The sequence below is a fragment of the Macrobrachium rosenbergii genome, chromosome 50 (genome assembly GCF_040412425.1).
Source record: "Macrobrachium rosenbergii isolate ZJJX-2024 chromosome 50, ASM4041242v1, whole genome shotgun sequence".
NCBI classification, from domain to species: Eukaryota; Metazoa; Arthropoda; class Malacostraca; order Decapoda; family Palaemonidae; genus Macrobrachium; species Macrobrachium rosenbergii.
This window is the reverse complement of record NC_089790.1, coordinates 18,067,501-18,082,177: the sequence shown is the minus strand read 5'-3', so window position 1 is coordinate 18,082,177 and position 14,677 is coordinate 18,067,501. Positions and strand designations below refer to the sequence as shown.

Here is a 14,677-nt window from a genome sequence, read left to right as displayed (position 1 = left end):
AATCAAAGATAAATATCTAATCATTAGGCATGAGTAAAAAATGGAATGGTTATTCTAAAATGCACATTTGTCTTTTATTTATACAATGCGCAGAAGGATGCTTTTGAGCAAGATTTATTTTAATATCCAATGTCAATGTTAAACTGTTTGGTAAGTTTAAAAAAAAACCTAATACATACCTGTATGTAAGGTACTAAAAACAGACCATAAACTTCATATTATTGTTATTAGGTAGCTTAACCAAAACACTTGATTAAAATTTTAACTCTACGGGCTGGCCTGAAGGGTAATAAAATTTAGACTTAATTTAAAAAACTGCTCTGGTAAAGATTCAATCAAAGAGCCCCAATGCCTACTGAAACTGCAAGTGAGATTAACGGACTTAGAAAATATTGGTAATAGTAGGCCAAAACATCAAATTCACACTATTAACAAAGCAAGTGAATGGCAAACAACTCCCTTACATCAAAATAGCTAAAAGTAAAAGAGTAGAGCAAAAGATAAAAATAATTTGAACACATTTTACCTGAGTTATATGCCATCCAATGACAGGAACATCCACAATTCTCTCTAGCTCCCCATTCTTGGCAGCTGATTCTGCATGATCCACAAGAGACTGGTGGTTCTTGTTGATTTCTCCAATGCATCCAACAGGCCATTGAAGTTGAGACATGCTCTCAGACCTCCTGCCTCCCATTCCTATTCTTGCACTTCCTGGTCCAGCCAGGATCGCTGCATCATCAGCAAGGGGGTCAAAATCCCGTGGGGCAGACATTAGCGAAAGCTGTAAAAGGAAAATGAAACTCAAAAGTGAAAAAATTTCTTTGATATATACTCTGGCTTTACCAAAAAATAAATGTACTGGGAAAGAGCTGATACCTTAAAAGAATATCTACATTTTCTCTAAGTAAACTTAATCTATAAACACTTTATACAAAGAACTCTTAGCATTCTTAGGGTTATCTAACAAGGTGACTCTCAGTATTCATATACGGATTACACTTTGAAGCCCCAAAATAGATTAAACTAACCAGTTTGAGGGTCTTTATACTGTACATGTATCCAGTCATCCAATGACACCAACATTCCCAAATATTAATGAATATACATTGAGCTCTTGTCAAAAAATCATTTTCAATGCCTTATATTTCATCTTCTAACATATACATGGTTTGTTCTTAAGTTTCCTGTCATAATGATAATAATAATACTAATAATAATAATGATAGTAATTTATGGAACTATATTAAACAACAGCTGGCTAAAACTATTACACATCACGTCATGAATTACACCCATCTTAAAGCATGTAGGAAGTTCCAAGACTGGAGAGATTTAAGGTATACAGAGTATTTTCATTTCATTTCCAACAATACAGATTCTTTTTCATTCAATGCCTTAAACCCCTATCATTTTTAATTTTATTTTTTTTCCCTCTTCCTGGACCTATATCTTTTACTCAGTCCTTTCATTCTGTTTGACAAATTTTGCATGTCTAGTCTACCAAATTTTAATTTACCATGAAAAGGTTGCTACCTCCAGATTTTAAGACCCAAGAGAAAGGAGCATATATGCAGCTCAAACAATTAACAATATGAAAATGTTATTTTTCCTCTCTGAACTGCCCCATTTTGCAGCTAAACCCTTTAATGAAATTTTATATTGAACAAGCATTACTACTTACATCTTTTACACCCAAGAACTTGCTGGCTGCTTTTAGTAATTTGACTCTAGACTTGGCATCCATTGTTGGCAGATGGGTGTCCAAAACTATGGACATCACACTGACATCTTCCTTTGGACGACAACCCAATGACCGGGACATAGATGTACCTGAAATTAAATAATTTTATTGCAGAGTATCTATTTATATCTATGTATACAATGCAGATACAGTGTATTGTCACGATTTATACATTTTTCCATCTCCCAACATCCTTTTCATGTTACTGAAGAATATCCTATATACTAATACTTTATCCTACTGAAGAATATTATTCTATATATATAATACAGATACAAATATAAAAGAAACCCAGAAAGTAAAATTTCTTAAATTTCACTTCACATGGCACATGTGGTTGCCTTCTGTCCACCACATTCTGTTAGTTTTATTTATACATAATATTTAATATATATATATATATATATATATATATATATATATATATATATATATATATATATATATATATATATATATATATATATATATATATATATATGCATATGCCAATCAAATACATGAATCGAAAGGCAAAAGGGAGAGTATGTTGGACAGACTGAAATCCCCTTCCCCTCCCCTCTCTCTCTCCAGTAAATTTGGTGAACGCAAGAGAGAAACCGAATATCACTAAGGGTTTTTCCTCTTTAATATACAGCATAAGGCTCCCAGAACCGCGAGGAGAGACCAAGGTTCCTTTCACAGTCAAGTATTTCCGTCCGTGCTACAAATAGTCCTCTTGAGAGACGAGGGTCGTGCTTTTCCCCGCCAGTCTGCAGCCTGATGATGGCACCGCCTTACCGGTCCGGTCAGTCTCCTCGGCGGTCGAGACCTGGTGAGGCTTACGCTCGTCACTTTGGTCACTGTTTATTGGCTTTCATTCGTCGCTTTGGTCATCGCTTATAGGCTTACATTCGTCACTTTGGTCACTGTTTATATATATGTTTACAGTCCTCAAATTGGTAACTGTTTATAGGCTTACTTTCCTCACTTTGGTCACTGTTTATAGCCTTACATTCGTCACTTTGCTCATTGTTAATTGGCTTACATTCCTCACTTTGTGGTAATTGTTTATATGCTAAAATGGTCTTCGTAACTGGGCTCTCAAGGGGCAAGGTTATTCTCAAGGAGGAGATGAAACGCCTTTCTTCTGCTGACCGTATACGCTTGCGTTTATATCCACCGTAGTACTGGGCCGGAAGTGTGGATGCTGGAATTGAGCTTATAATATTACACCTTTTCTCAAGTAATTGTTTTTAATTTTCTTTTTATTTATAGTCACAAGCTTCCTTTATCATATCTGTATATAATCAAGTGTTTTCTAAAGTAATGTGCACTGATAAGCAGCCGTACCGCGAGCGAAATCTGAACTAGTTATGGTCAGTTGATGATGCAAAATCTTTGTTTAATAATGTCTATCTGTTCAGATACGTTTACCGTGATTCTGGACAAACTTTCAGCTGACGAAAGTGTATGAATCTGATAAAAATACTCTTTATAGACAGTTAGAACTGTCTTTTTTAGATAGATGCCATTGTCGATAAGAAATTTTACTGGCAAAATGATACCATGGCAACTAAAGTCCACTTACTTTCGCCATATTTTAGTATCATTGACGGGAGGGAGCTTGAATTTCTTTCCGACTGCCCTGAAGTTTTAAAACTTGAAGTTCTTTATCAGATATAAGGAGAGCACTTTTTCATTTCAAAATCTTAATAAGGGAATAAATTTTCCAGTAGTGTGCGTCAGACTTTTACTGATTAAAGCCTTTAATATTGATTTTTGTCCTTTTAATTTTAACTCTACTTTTTGTAAATGTCTCATGTAATGTCTGTTCTAATTTGTCTAATTATCTCGATGACATATCTTTTTCAAAAGAATATTTTGGAAAAAGACATTCCTATTACATTTTCACATTGCCTTATTGCGCAGTCCATAAATTGCAAGTTTATGTTTCGCTTCCCAATATGGAAGTCAAAACAAACATGCACAAAAGGAGGTTACTCTCTACCACTGAACACACTCGACTCACTTGTATATTTTACATACTTTTTTTTTTTCAATGTTCGCTTAGGTAAATCTTAAACTTTTTCGTTTGTAGCATGGCGTATAAATCTGCTATCCTAAATGTCATATAGGAACGTATATAGGATGTTAATCTTGTTTTCTCAGGGGGAAGTTACAAACCTTTCTGGCTGCTCTCTCGATAAAAAAATATATATAATTCTATTCCATTTAGGGATCACTGCAGAAAAAGCAAACATGACATTCAGTACCAGGACTTTTCCATCATTGTTCAAACATAAAACAGGTCAGTCTTGATCATTCTGGAGTCCCTATGAATTAGGCAGCTTCAACCGACTTTAAATAATTCAACCGCGCGTGTCATCACATCGAGGTCACTTCCATTAAGTCCAGTTCTTGACCATATTTATCCCTTTGTATACTTTTTAGGATTTTTAACAATTTTTCTCTATGACATATTTTCACGTTTTAGGAGCTGCTTTGCCTGAAGACCAAGAATTTATCATTTTGTTTGTTTTAATGCCAAAAAGCTTTTATTTTCAGTTTGTATTTAACTTTTTTTTGCATATATCTTTGCATCGTGGCAAGGAGTTTCAACACCCGGCATTTTTTGCTAGGTCAGGGGACTGCTCTAGATCTACCCCATAGTGAATGGTTTCCAGCATTTATTGCGGTCAAGAACAAGAACGTGGGGCTAGCGACGATATTAAACCTGAAGCCCTAATGAGAAATACCCCTTAATATCGGATTCCCCTTAGCCTTGGGAATAACTTACACCCGAAGGGAACTTGTAAGTAATAAGGAGCTTCTGCCTGGCCAAGATTCGAACGAGTATCTGGGGCTTTGGTTTTAGAAAAGGAGATAAACGGTCGACTTGAGCATTCATGTAGGCTTATGCATTTATACGTATGTACATACACACACACTATATACTGTATATGTATATATATACACACTATATATATATATATATATATATATATATATATATATATATATATATATATATATATATGCAGTGCATACTTACACATGCACACACATAAATATAGCAAAACAAAGTAGGCCTAATGTATGAAGTACAGCAATATTCATCAATATGGCGTTAACTTAAAAAATGACTAACAACCAAAAACTTTCCTCTCTCTCTCTCTCTCTCTTTCTTACAGCTATCTCGACGACATCCACAGAGAAGACGTCTTTGGCAGTGGATTCGTCTTTGCCGAAGGCCTTAATGGTGACATAGTGGTGCCCTCTGTCGGCGGGCCGGGGAACCCCTTCGACGACACCTCGGTGGCTGTCCCAGTGCATCCAGGAAGGTAGACCTTTCACCTGGGGAGGGAATTAGGAGAGAGAGGATTATCACCTTGTGAATGATGTAGTTAATATACTCTAATATAAAGCCTGCAATTTACATTAACAATGTATTAATGGACTCTAATATAAAGCCTAATATAAAGCCTGTTTACATTTATATTAATGAACAAAAGCCTAACTAGTAATAATGGAATCTAATATAAAGCCTGCAAGTTATATTAACAATATATGAATACTCTAATATAGAGCCTGCAATTTATATTATATGAATACTCTAATATAAAGCCTGCGATTCATATTAACAATATATTAATACACTAATATACAGCATGCAATTAATATTAACAATACGAACACTCTACTATAGAGCCTGCAATTTATATTAACAATATATTAATAATTTCTAATATACAGCCTGCAATTTATATTAATATATATATATATGAAAAGACCCAATCAAAAGCTTGTAATTTACATTAGCAATACATTAGGAGACTCTAATACAAAGCCTGCAATTTACATCAACGAACACTTGAGCATATATTAACAAACACTTGAGTTTTCATTAATACACTTGGGCAAATATAAGGTATTCTTGCCAATAAAATGGTTTTGATTTGACGTATTAAAATTTGCTGTCTCATGACCTGGCAAAATTGGGATGAACTACTGCCTGAAAAATTAACAAATCATATTTTCATTTCTGAATGGGGTAGTTTCATGCCCAAAAATCTGGGACAACGTGACAGAAACATTTGCAAACTATATTAATAATTTTGAGTTGGACAGTCTATATATAAATGTTTATTTGAATTTGTCCACGTAGGTGTTTACTGAAACCCACAGAACTTCATGCACTGGAGAGAAATGCATATAAGAAGCATAATATCTATTTATATGCTTTACTGAAAAAAAATTATAAAAAGTAGGATTTTCAAGTAATTATTAAAACAAGAACTCAAAACATGTGTCACATAATTTTACAAACGTAACAAAAAGCTACCACTACAATAACACTTGATAACACTTAGAACAAGACTAAAATTTAATATTATTCCTTCGATATCATCTCTACCTGAGATTTCAGAAGTAGGCTTCATAAGAAAAAGTCATAATAACGAGCTGATGTTACCCCAAACAATAACGGTGTTGGTTTAGACAAGGAAGAAGGTGCGTGGATCGAAATTTCTTTTATTTCAAAAGAATTTCCTTCAGGAAACACCTTTACCTGGACAAGGAACAAATAAATGAAGGAACTTTTACTTCCGTGGTCGGATTCGACCCCACGTAGGTGAGGTTCCTAAGACGATGCGCTAACTAACTTTGCATACAAATATTTGTAGAAGTCATATACTTTTTACTACAGCTGACTAGATCCATCCGCGCCATAGTGTAGTGTTTTCGAGTTATTGCAATTTCCTTGACGTCGTATAGTATTTTAGCAGTTATTGCAATTTCCTTGACGTCGTATAGTATTTTAGCAGTTATTGCAATTTCCTTGACATCATATAGTGTTTTCACAGTTATTGCAATTTCCTTGACGTCGTATAGTGCTTTAGCAGTTATTGCAATTTCCTTGACGTCGTATAGTGTTTTAGCAGTTATTGCAATTTCCTTGACGTCGTATAGTGTTTTAGTAGTTATTGCAATTTCCTTGACGTTGTATAGTGCTTTAGCAGTTATTGCAATTTCTTTGATGTTGTATAGTGTTTTCGTAGTTATTGCAATTTCCTTGACGTCGTATAGTGTTTTAGCAGTTATTGCAATTTCCTTGATGTTGTATAGTGTTTTAGCAGTTATTGCAATTTCCTTGACGTCGTATAGTGTTTTAGCAGTTATTGCAATTTCCTTGACATCGTATAGTGTTTTAGCAGTTATTGCAATTTCCTTGACGTCGTATAGTGTTTTAGCAGTTATTGCAATTTCCTTGAAGTCGTATAGTGCTTTCGCAGTTATTGCAATTTCTTTGACGTTGTATAGTGTTTTCGCAATTATTGCAATTTCCTTGACGTCGTATAGTGTTTTAGCAGTTATTGCAATTTCCTTGACGTCGTATAGTGTTTTAGCAGTTATTGTAATTTCCTTGATGTCGTATAGTGTTTTAGCAGTTATTGCAATTTCCTTGACGTCGTATAGTGTTTTAGCAGTTATTGCAATTTCCTTGACGTCGTATAGTGTTTTAGCAGTTATTGCAATTTCCTTGATGTCGTATAGTGTTTTAGTAGTTATTGCAATTTCTTTGACGTTGTATAGTGTTTTCGCAGTTATTGCAATTTCCTTGATATCGGATAGTGTTTTAGCAGTTATTGCAATTTCCTTGACGTCGTATAGTGTTTTAGCAGTTATTGCAATTTCCTTGACATCATATAGTGTTTTAGCAGTTATTGCAATTTCCTTGACGTCGTATAGTGTTTTAGTAGTTATTGCAATTTCCTTGACGTCGTATAGTGTTTTAGCAGTTACTGCAATTTCCTTGATGTCGTATAGTGTTTTAGCAGTTATTGCAATTTCCTTGATGTCGTATAGTGTTTTAGCAGTTATTGCAATTTCCTTGACGTCGTATAGTGTTTTAGCAGTTATTGCAATTTCCTTGATGTCGTATAGTGTTTTAGCAGTTATTGCAATTTCCTTGACGTCCTATAGTGTTTTAGCAGTTATTGCAATTTCCTTGACGTCGTATAGTGTTTTAGCAGTTATTGCAATTTCCTTGACATCGTATAGTGTTTTAGCAGTTATTGCAATTTCCTTGACATCGTATAGTTTTAGCAGTTATTGCAATTTCCTTGACGTCGTATAGTGTTTTAGCAGTTACTGCAATTTCCTTGACGTCGTATAGTGTTTTAGCAGTTATTGCAATTTCCTTGACGTCGTATAGTGTTTCACAGTTATTGCAATTTCCTTGACGTCGTATAGTGTTTTAGCAGTTATTGCAATTTCCTTGACGTTAATGTCAAGGTAAAAATCCCACCCATACAATTTATCAATCAATATTGGTTCGCTTGTTCATCCTTAATCTGAACATCGTCCAAATGTTATATTAAATGATCTGCTTTTTCACAAAATGTTCATAAGCGTTCTGCATCTCAGCAGCCCCCAATTTATTTATTACTTTAAAAAGTATACATGTTGCTTTCGTTTATTTATATATATACACAAACAATCCGGTGGAATTCTTCAACCATTACACAAATGCGTTGGCCAAGATACATTTGGGGTATCTCCTCTTTGGCTTAGGCTTCTGACGAACGGTCCATGGCCCTCCACAAAGTTTATCTTCTATCTTATCACAGGTCTCATGATTGTCGGAGGAACCAGACACCTATTAAGGAAATGCCAGAACGTTCATCCTCAGATATGGAAGCCTTGAAAAGTTTCTTCTGTGTTATTCAGACATGAGAGTATCGATCTATACAATCTTTATTAAGCAGGGTATCTTCTGGCCACTAATGGGTCAAAGCTTTGTGGGCACTGCGACCACTATGTTAGAAAATTAGACGAAACTCAGTCTGAACTTAATCTGGGTCTGATTTTCATTCAGAAACAATTGATTCCAAGTGGTACCTTGCATAACATACTTTACATTGAGTTCCTTGAAAAGTCTTACCTGATTTTTCTTCCAATACAAAATAATTCCAAGTGTTTCCTTGCGTAACATACTTCAAACTAAGTTCTTTGAACAATTTACCTAGCTCTGTTTTCCAAGTTGCCTCTCTCAATTCTTTAACTAGAGAATAAGTTTGCAATTTTGATACTGAATGAGATGACTACTACTGAGCGTTTACTCGCGACTGTAGAGTCATGAGCATTTCTCCTAGATTTCGAAAAAAAAACTCGCTTCATTAGTCATTGTAAACAAACTTCTGAATAAACTTCCCTCGTGAAGCGACACTTACGATAATTTACTGCTTTCCCATGAGAGGATAGGAATCTTCCTCGAAATGGCTCCTCAATTTAAAAACGTTAAGCAATCACCTATCAGTAATTAACTGAAATTACTACTCGTGCCTACCTGACGTGACAGAGAAAAGGTCAGATTAACGAACTGATTCATCCTGAGCTTGGCATGTTGCTGGCATGGTTACAAGATTCCAGGAGACTTTTTAAAGATATTTCCTGGGTCCTAAAGAGCAGAATGACTTCATTACGCTGGCCATGTCCCCTGACTAGGTCCCCTATTTTTAGTAAGTCCCTGATGTTCTGGGACTTGAAGAATATAACAGAATATAGAATTTAGGCCAGAGGCCCAGCACTGGGACCTATGAGGTCATTCAGCGCTGAGGCGAAAATTGACAGTAAAAAGGTTTGAAACGCGTAACAGGAGGAAAACCTCGCAGCTGCACTATGAAACAATTGTCAGGGTAGGGCTGAGGAAAGTTAAGATGGAAGAAAGAGAATATGAACGGAGGTACAGTAAAAGGAATGAAAGGGGTTGCAGCTAAGGGCCGAAGGGAAGCTGCAAAGAACCTTAAGCAATGCCTTCACAGCACCGCATGAGGTGCACTGACGGCACTAACCCCTACGGGGTCTGGGCCTTGGTATCTGTGAACCAGTATTCAGCTCAAAAGGGGTATAAGACTATTTCATCAAATATAGTCACAAATAGCCCAGTAATGTCGAATTCACTTTACCCTGGGAATTTTAACCCAGACGGAATTACATTATGATAAGTCCTCACAATATCACCCTACTTCCAACTCAAAGAGGGACATATTCGAATCCTGGTCAGGGTAAGAGGGCTTATATAATTTCCTCAGGGTGTAAGATTTTCCCAAGGTAAGGCGAATTCGATATGATACAAAGTACCATAACTATTTTCATGGATGAAGAGAACATTCATAAGAATTACTGATATTTTTTAATTTCGCTTTTCAATTTCCCTCAAACATCTTGAGCAGAATGTGATCAAAGACTTACAGACCTGTACTTGGGTTAAATCACTTCCATTTGTTAGATGCATTAACGCAAATTCTAAAGTCGATTTCTAAAGGCAGTATTAGCACACCTTGCTGTCACACTGTGAGACTAATAAAAAATGTGTGACGTTTCCTTCTGGTCTACGAAAAGAGCAAAATTTGTTCAGCCACTTCAGAGAATTTATGCTGATGTATTCAGGCGTTTAATTCCTTACCCGTCTCGCCCAAAAATAAAATGTACCACAGTCCAAACATAGGCGATCATAAACTATGTTTCTACTCTGTTAAGGGCAAGGTTTTTTTTATTTTTATTTTGTAAGCATGCTTTCCTGGGGTTGTTTTAGCAATGTGTCACATTTATTTGGGTATTTTAAAAGTTGATTTGATGGACACAAAGCAGATGAATCAAGGCGACAAATGGTGTTTTTTTTTCGGTAATTCTCCGACCTGTGTACAGAATGTCTTAGAGTCAAGGATAAAGATATTGCACTCCATACTTTCATTTTCATAGTAACAATATAGAAGATTTATTCTTTATCAAGCTTTACTTCCCTTAACTAAAGCTGTACCCGTACACACACACACACACACACACACCATGACACAACCATACCTATCTCAACTGGCCGAGGAAGAGAATGCTCATACCGAGAATACTAATAATCTCACCAGACATGCCATTTCAGTTTTGCCTTGTCAATCAAAATGTGGCAGGGCCAGACTGAAGATTGCAGGCCATTAATTAGAGACGACTCTTTTCGACAAGGAGAGACGGCTGGCTGCTGTTGCTAGATACTTTCGACGCATTTTCTACCCTTTAAGTTTGGATTTTGAGTATAAAACTTTAGAAGTATTTTCAACGTTTGATTTTAGTTTGATTTAAAGTATGAATGCGTTGCCAATGTTGTAATTTAATAGTGAAATTGGCATTATTTGAATGCAGTTTATACCATCGTTTATTTGGTAAAGCAAAAGCATCATTTCCACGAAAGACACGGGCAAAAATATGCAAAATTATTCTTGAGAAACGCGAAGTAATTCCGCTAATTGATTCTATAATCAGTAATAATTTCTAAACGGCAAAAGAGAGAATCTATGCCTTAGTAGGATTCCATAAAACCAGCTTCCTTTAACGTTTGAATCTGTCATTATTTACTTGCATACATCACTTATTTTTATCATTTATTTACTTTATTTTTCATTGCTTAATAAAACTACAATAAGCACCGGCATCCATGTTTCTTTATTAACCTCAAAAACGAGGAGAAAATCTCTTTATTGTTACTAAAATAAAAATAAGAATAACTATTGGCTTTTTTTTTACATAATAGTCACTACGTCTATATCAGTTAGGAAAAATCTTTTCTTACAACTCCGTCGGGTATAAAGTTAAATTTCAACTGTAATGAAAATATTATTACCAGGCCTAAAGAGGGTAATATATAGTCGCTCTTGATTAACGTCTACAACAAATGGATTAAAGTCTTTTCTTACAACTTAGTCAGATATAAAGTGAAATTTCATTGTAATGAAAATATTATTGCCAGAGCTAAAGAGGGTTACATATTCTAAGCGCAGTAATGGAAGCAAGACGATAATGCCCAGTTTATCTCGGGCGAAGAGAGAGAGAGAGAGAGAGAGAGACCACATTTTTCAGTAACACGATCGTCACGTCTGTCAAGCAGAGTCTGACAGAGTCTGACGCTTCTAAGTAGCCTCCTCAGACGGTATACATAAGCATAATGCTGGCACCAATGCACATTCCTTTTAGATTCACTTCATCCGATTACGATGACACTCGCGCTACCGTCGTTTATTTCTTTTTATTTCTGTTTATTCCTCGCTGCTGAACTTGGCAAGCAGCTTCTCAAGGCCTTGCTAAACGATAAAACAAACCCTTGACAGGAGATCAAACGTAAGTTTGCGTTCTGTTTCTTTCTCTCTTCAGACATGCGCGCTTGGAATACATAATGAGTGTCTACAACTGGTTGGGGGTTCCACATCGCCACGGTCAGGATTGACTAAGAGGGACCTGTCCCTTTTGGCTGTGTTACGACGGTATGCGTCGACTGACTGACTGACACACACACACTCTCTCTCTCTCTCTCTCTTTGTTGTAGCCTTAAACAATCGACTGACAATCAGTTCTCTCTCTCTCTCTCTTCCCCGTTCTAGCCTTAAACAATCGAATGACAAAAAGTCTCTCTCTCTCTCTCTCTCTCTCTCTCTCTCTCTCTCTCTCTCTCTCTCCTGTTCTAGCCTTAACCAACCAACTGACCCTCAGTTCAATCACTAAACTTTACTGCTGAGGCTGACAAACTCAGACTGGGTTAACAATATCAGACGTGACGGTCAAGAACTGACGTACATCTTGCATGAAATGAAGAGTCCTGGTTGCCTGCAGTTGCCTGCTGCAGCCTGAAAGGCAAGAAAAAGAAATCGCTGGCAGCAATGAGAGGTATTCGTCATTGCCTGTTATGCAAGAACGTGCTTTAGGTTTCCATTTCAGTAAACGAGTTATCTGTCTTTTGGCGTTCGTTTGTGTTTAGACTTGCCAGTTCTCTCTCTCTCTCTCTCTCTCTCTCTCTCTCTCTCTAATCTATCTATATATATATATATATATATATATATATATATATATATATATATATATATATATATATATATATATATATATATATATATATATATATATATATATATATATATATATATATATATACCCTGTTCTAGCCTTAAACAATCGACAGACCATCAGTTTCTCTCTCTCTCTCTCTCTCTCTCTCTCTCTCTCTCTCTCTCTCTCTCTCTCAATCGAATCCATTCTTGGACAAGGAAGAAGATATACGGGAACGCTCCCTCAAGGGCGAGATACGATCACAAGATCCCTGAAAACACTTCATAATTATGGACAAACTGACAGACACAAGGGCAAACGGGCAGACGAAATAAAGCCCTCCTTCTACCCCCGCCCTCCTCTGAGGGGAGGATAAAAATGAAGTGGAATCAGTTATTTAGCTCAGCATGAGGACAATCCTTTCACAATCGACAATCCTAGCGTATCTTTCAAAGGGACAGTAACGTATAAATCTGCGTGTCGTGGTTCGTTTAGCACCGTTGTAAATACAGTGGCAATGCAATGCTTTTTCAGTGGGTTAATTGGTAAAACAATGGAACTGATGAGAATAACAACGGCGATTCATTTTTATTCCCTTTGTGGCAGTAGGAAGTCAGAGGGATGTGACTTGTTTTGCGTAACAGACAATTGTTATCCGAGTTACCCATTTTTTTTTTTATAATTTACAGATTGTAAATACAGTTGACACGAATAGTCCTTATAATTATCAGTTGCTTGTGAAAAACAATTGCCACATGAGCGAGTAAGATCCAAAATCAACCCTCTCCAAATAAACTTTTATTTTGTTTCAACCGGTTAATCATCATGTATATCTCCAACTACTCCTATCCTCACATTTATAGACATTAACTTGTTCTTTCGTCTACTGTATTTTATCTAAACTTAGTGTCAACCAAGTAATCATCCTATATACTTCCAACAACTCCTATTCTCACCCTTATAACATCTTGTTCTTTCATCTACTGTACAAACACATAATCTAAGTCTCTTCCTACTCCAAACTTTATAGACATTAACTTGTTCTTTCATTTACTCTACAAACACATAACCTAAAAGTCTCTTCGACACCATTTTGTCTTTTCCAAGAAAACTTATGACGACTACTCTTTGGAATCCAAGTGCTTCCGATAATCAAGACCATCTCTTAGCATGTTTCCAAAGAACTCTCTTCATTCTCCATCACTCTCGAATACGAATGCCTTCCAAGTACACTTGCCTCTTTCATTCACATATTTTAACATTCACATCACCTAGCAAAACCATCCTTCTTGTGCTGCATTTTTCAAAACTTCTTGTTTACATACTACGATAAAGTACAGCTATTCAGCTTCAAAATGACCTTCAAATCGGTATCCTATCCTGAACAGCCACTTTACAGAGAGCAGTGAAAGAAAAAAATGCAAACACCACTACGGCCTTTGCACGCAGCAGCCCTGAAGATTCAGTTTGTATGTATTTTTACCTAATTGTTAAATATGATGTCATACAAGACATTTCTCTCTCTCGTCTACACTGCTAAATATTTTTGTAGATTAAACCTTCAGACCTATCTGTTGAAAGTAAGAGTGAACAGTTGTCTTTTTTTATTATGGTTTACTGATAAATATCTACCCTACAAGAAATATATATACTACTTTTAACACATGATTTATTATTAGACTTTGAGTGAATACTTATAAAATTGATTTTTTTTCATGACCTCTTTAGAGTGTACACACAAACAAGTCTCCTCTCTCTCTACACAGGGGAGGGCCTCGATGATGTAATACCCTACCCTCAGGGAGTGATGGAAATGCTCTGCACGTAGTACATTCATTCTCTCTCTCTCTCTCTCTCTCTCTCTCTCTCTGGTGCTTCAATACAAAATATACCTTAGAGTGGAAAGGTATCAAAATTTCGCACGACGCAATAAAAATGTGTATCCTCTCTCTTACAGAGCTACTCTTCAGCTTTGAAATGACGTCCGAAAAAAAAGTAAAAAATGCGCCGAAGTTTCTTCCGCGCAATCGAGTTTCCTGTACTGCGTATAATCAAGGCCACCGAAAATAGATCTATATTTCG

The 14,677-nt window shown here is 36.0% G+C and overlaps 1 protein-coding gene across 1 annotated transcript in view; it reads right to left on the bottom strand.

Moving 5' to 3' along the window:
• The window catches only part of Dg (Dystroglycan), an 83,765-nt gene that overhangs the window by 18,443 nt on the left and 50,645 nt on the right, over window positions 1-14,677 (bottom strand). The window contains 3 exon segments of the mRNA XM_067094072.1: window positions 527-784; window positions 1,685-1,834; window positions 4,916-5,080. Of these exon segments, the coding sequence (XP_066950173.1) occupies window positions 527-784; window positions 1,685-1,834; window positions 4,916-5,080 (573 nt within the window).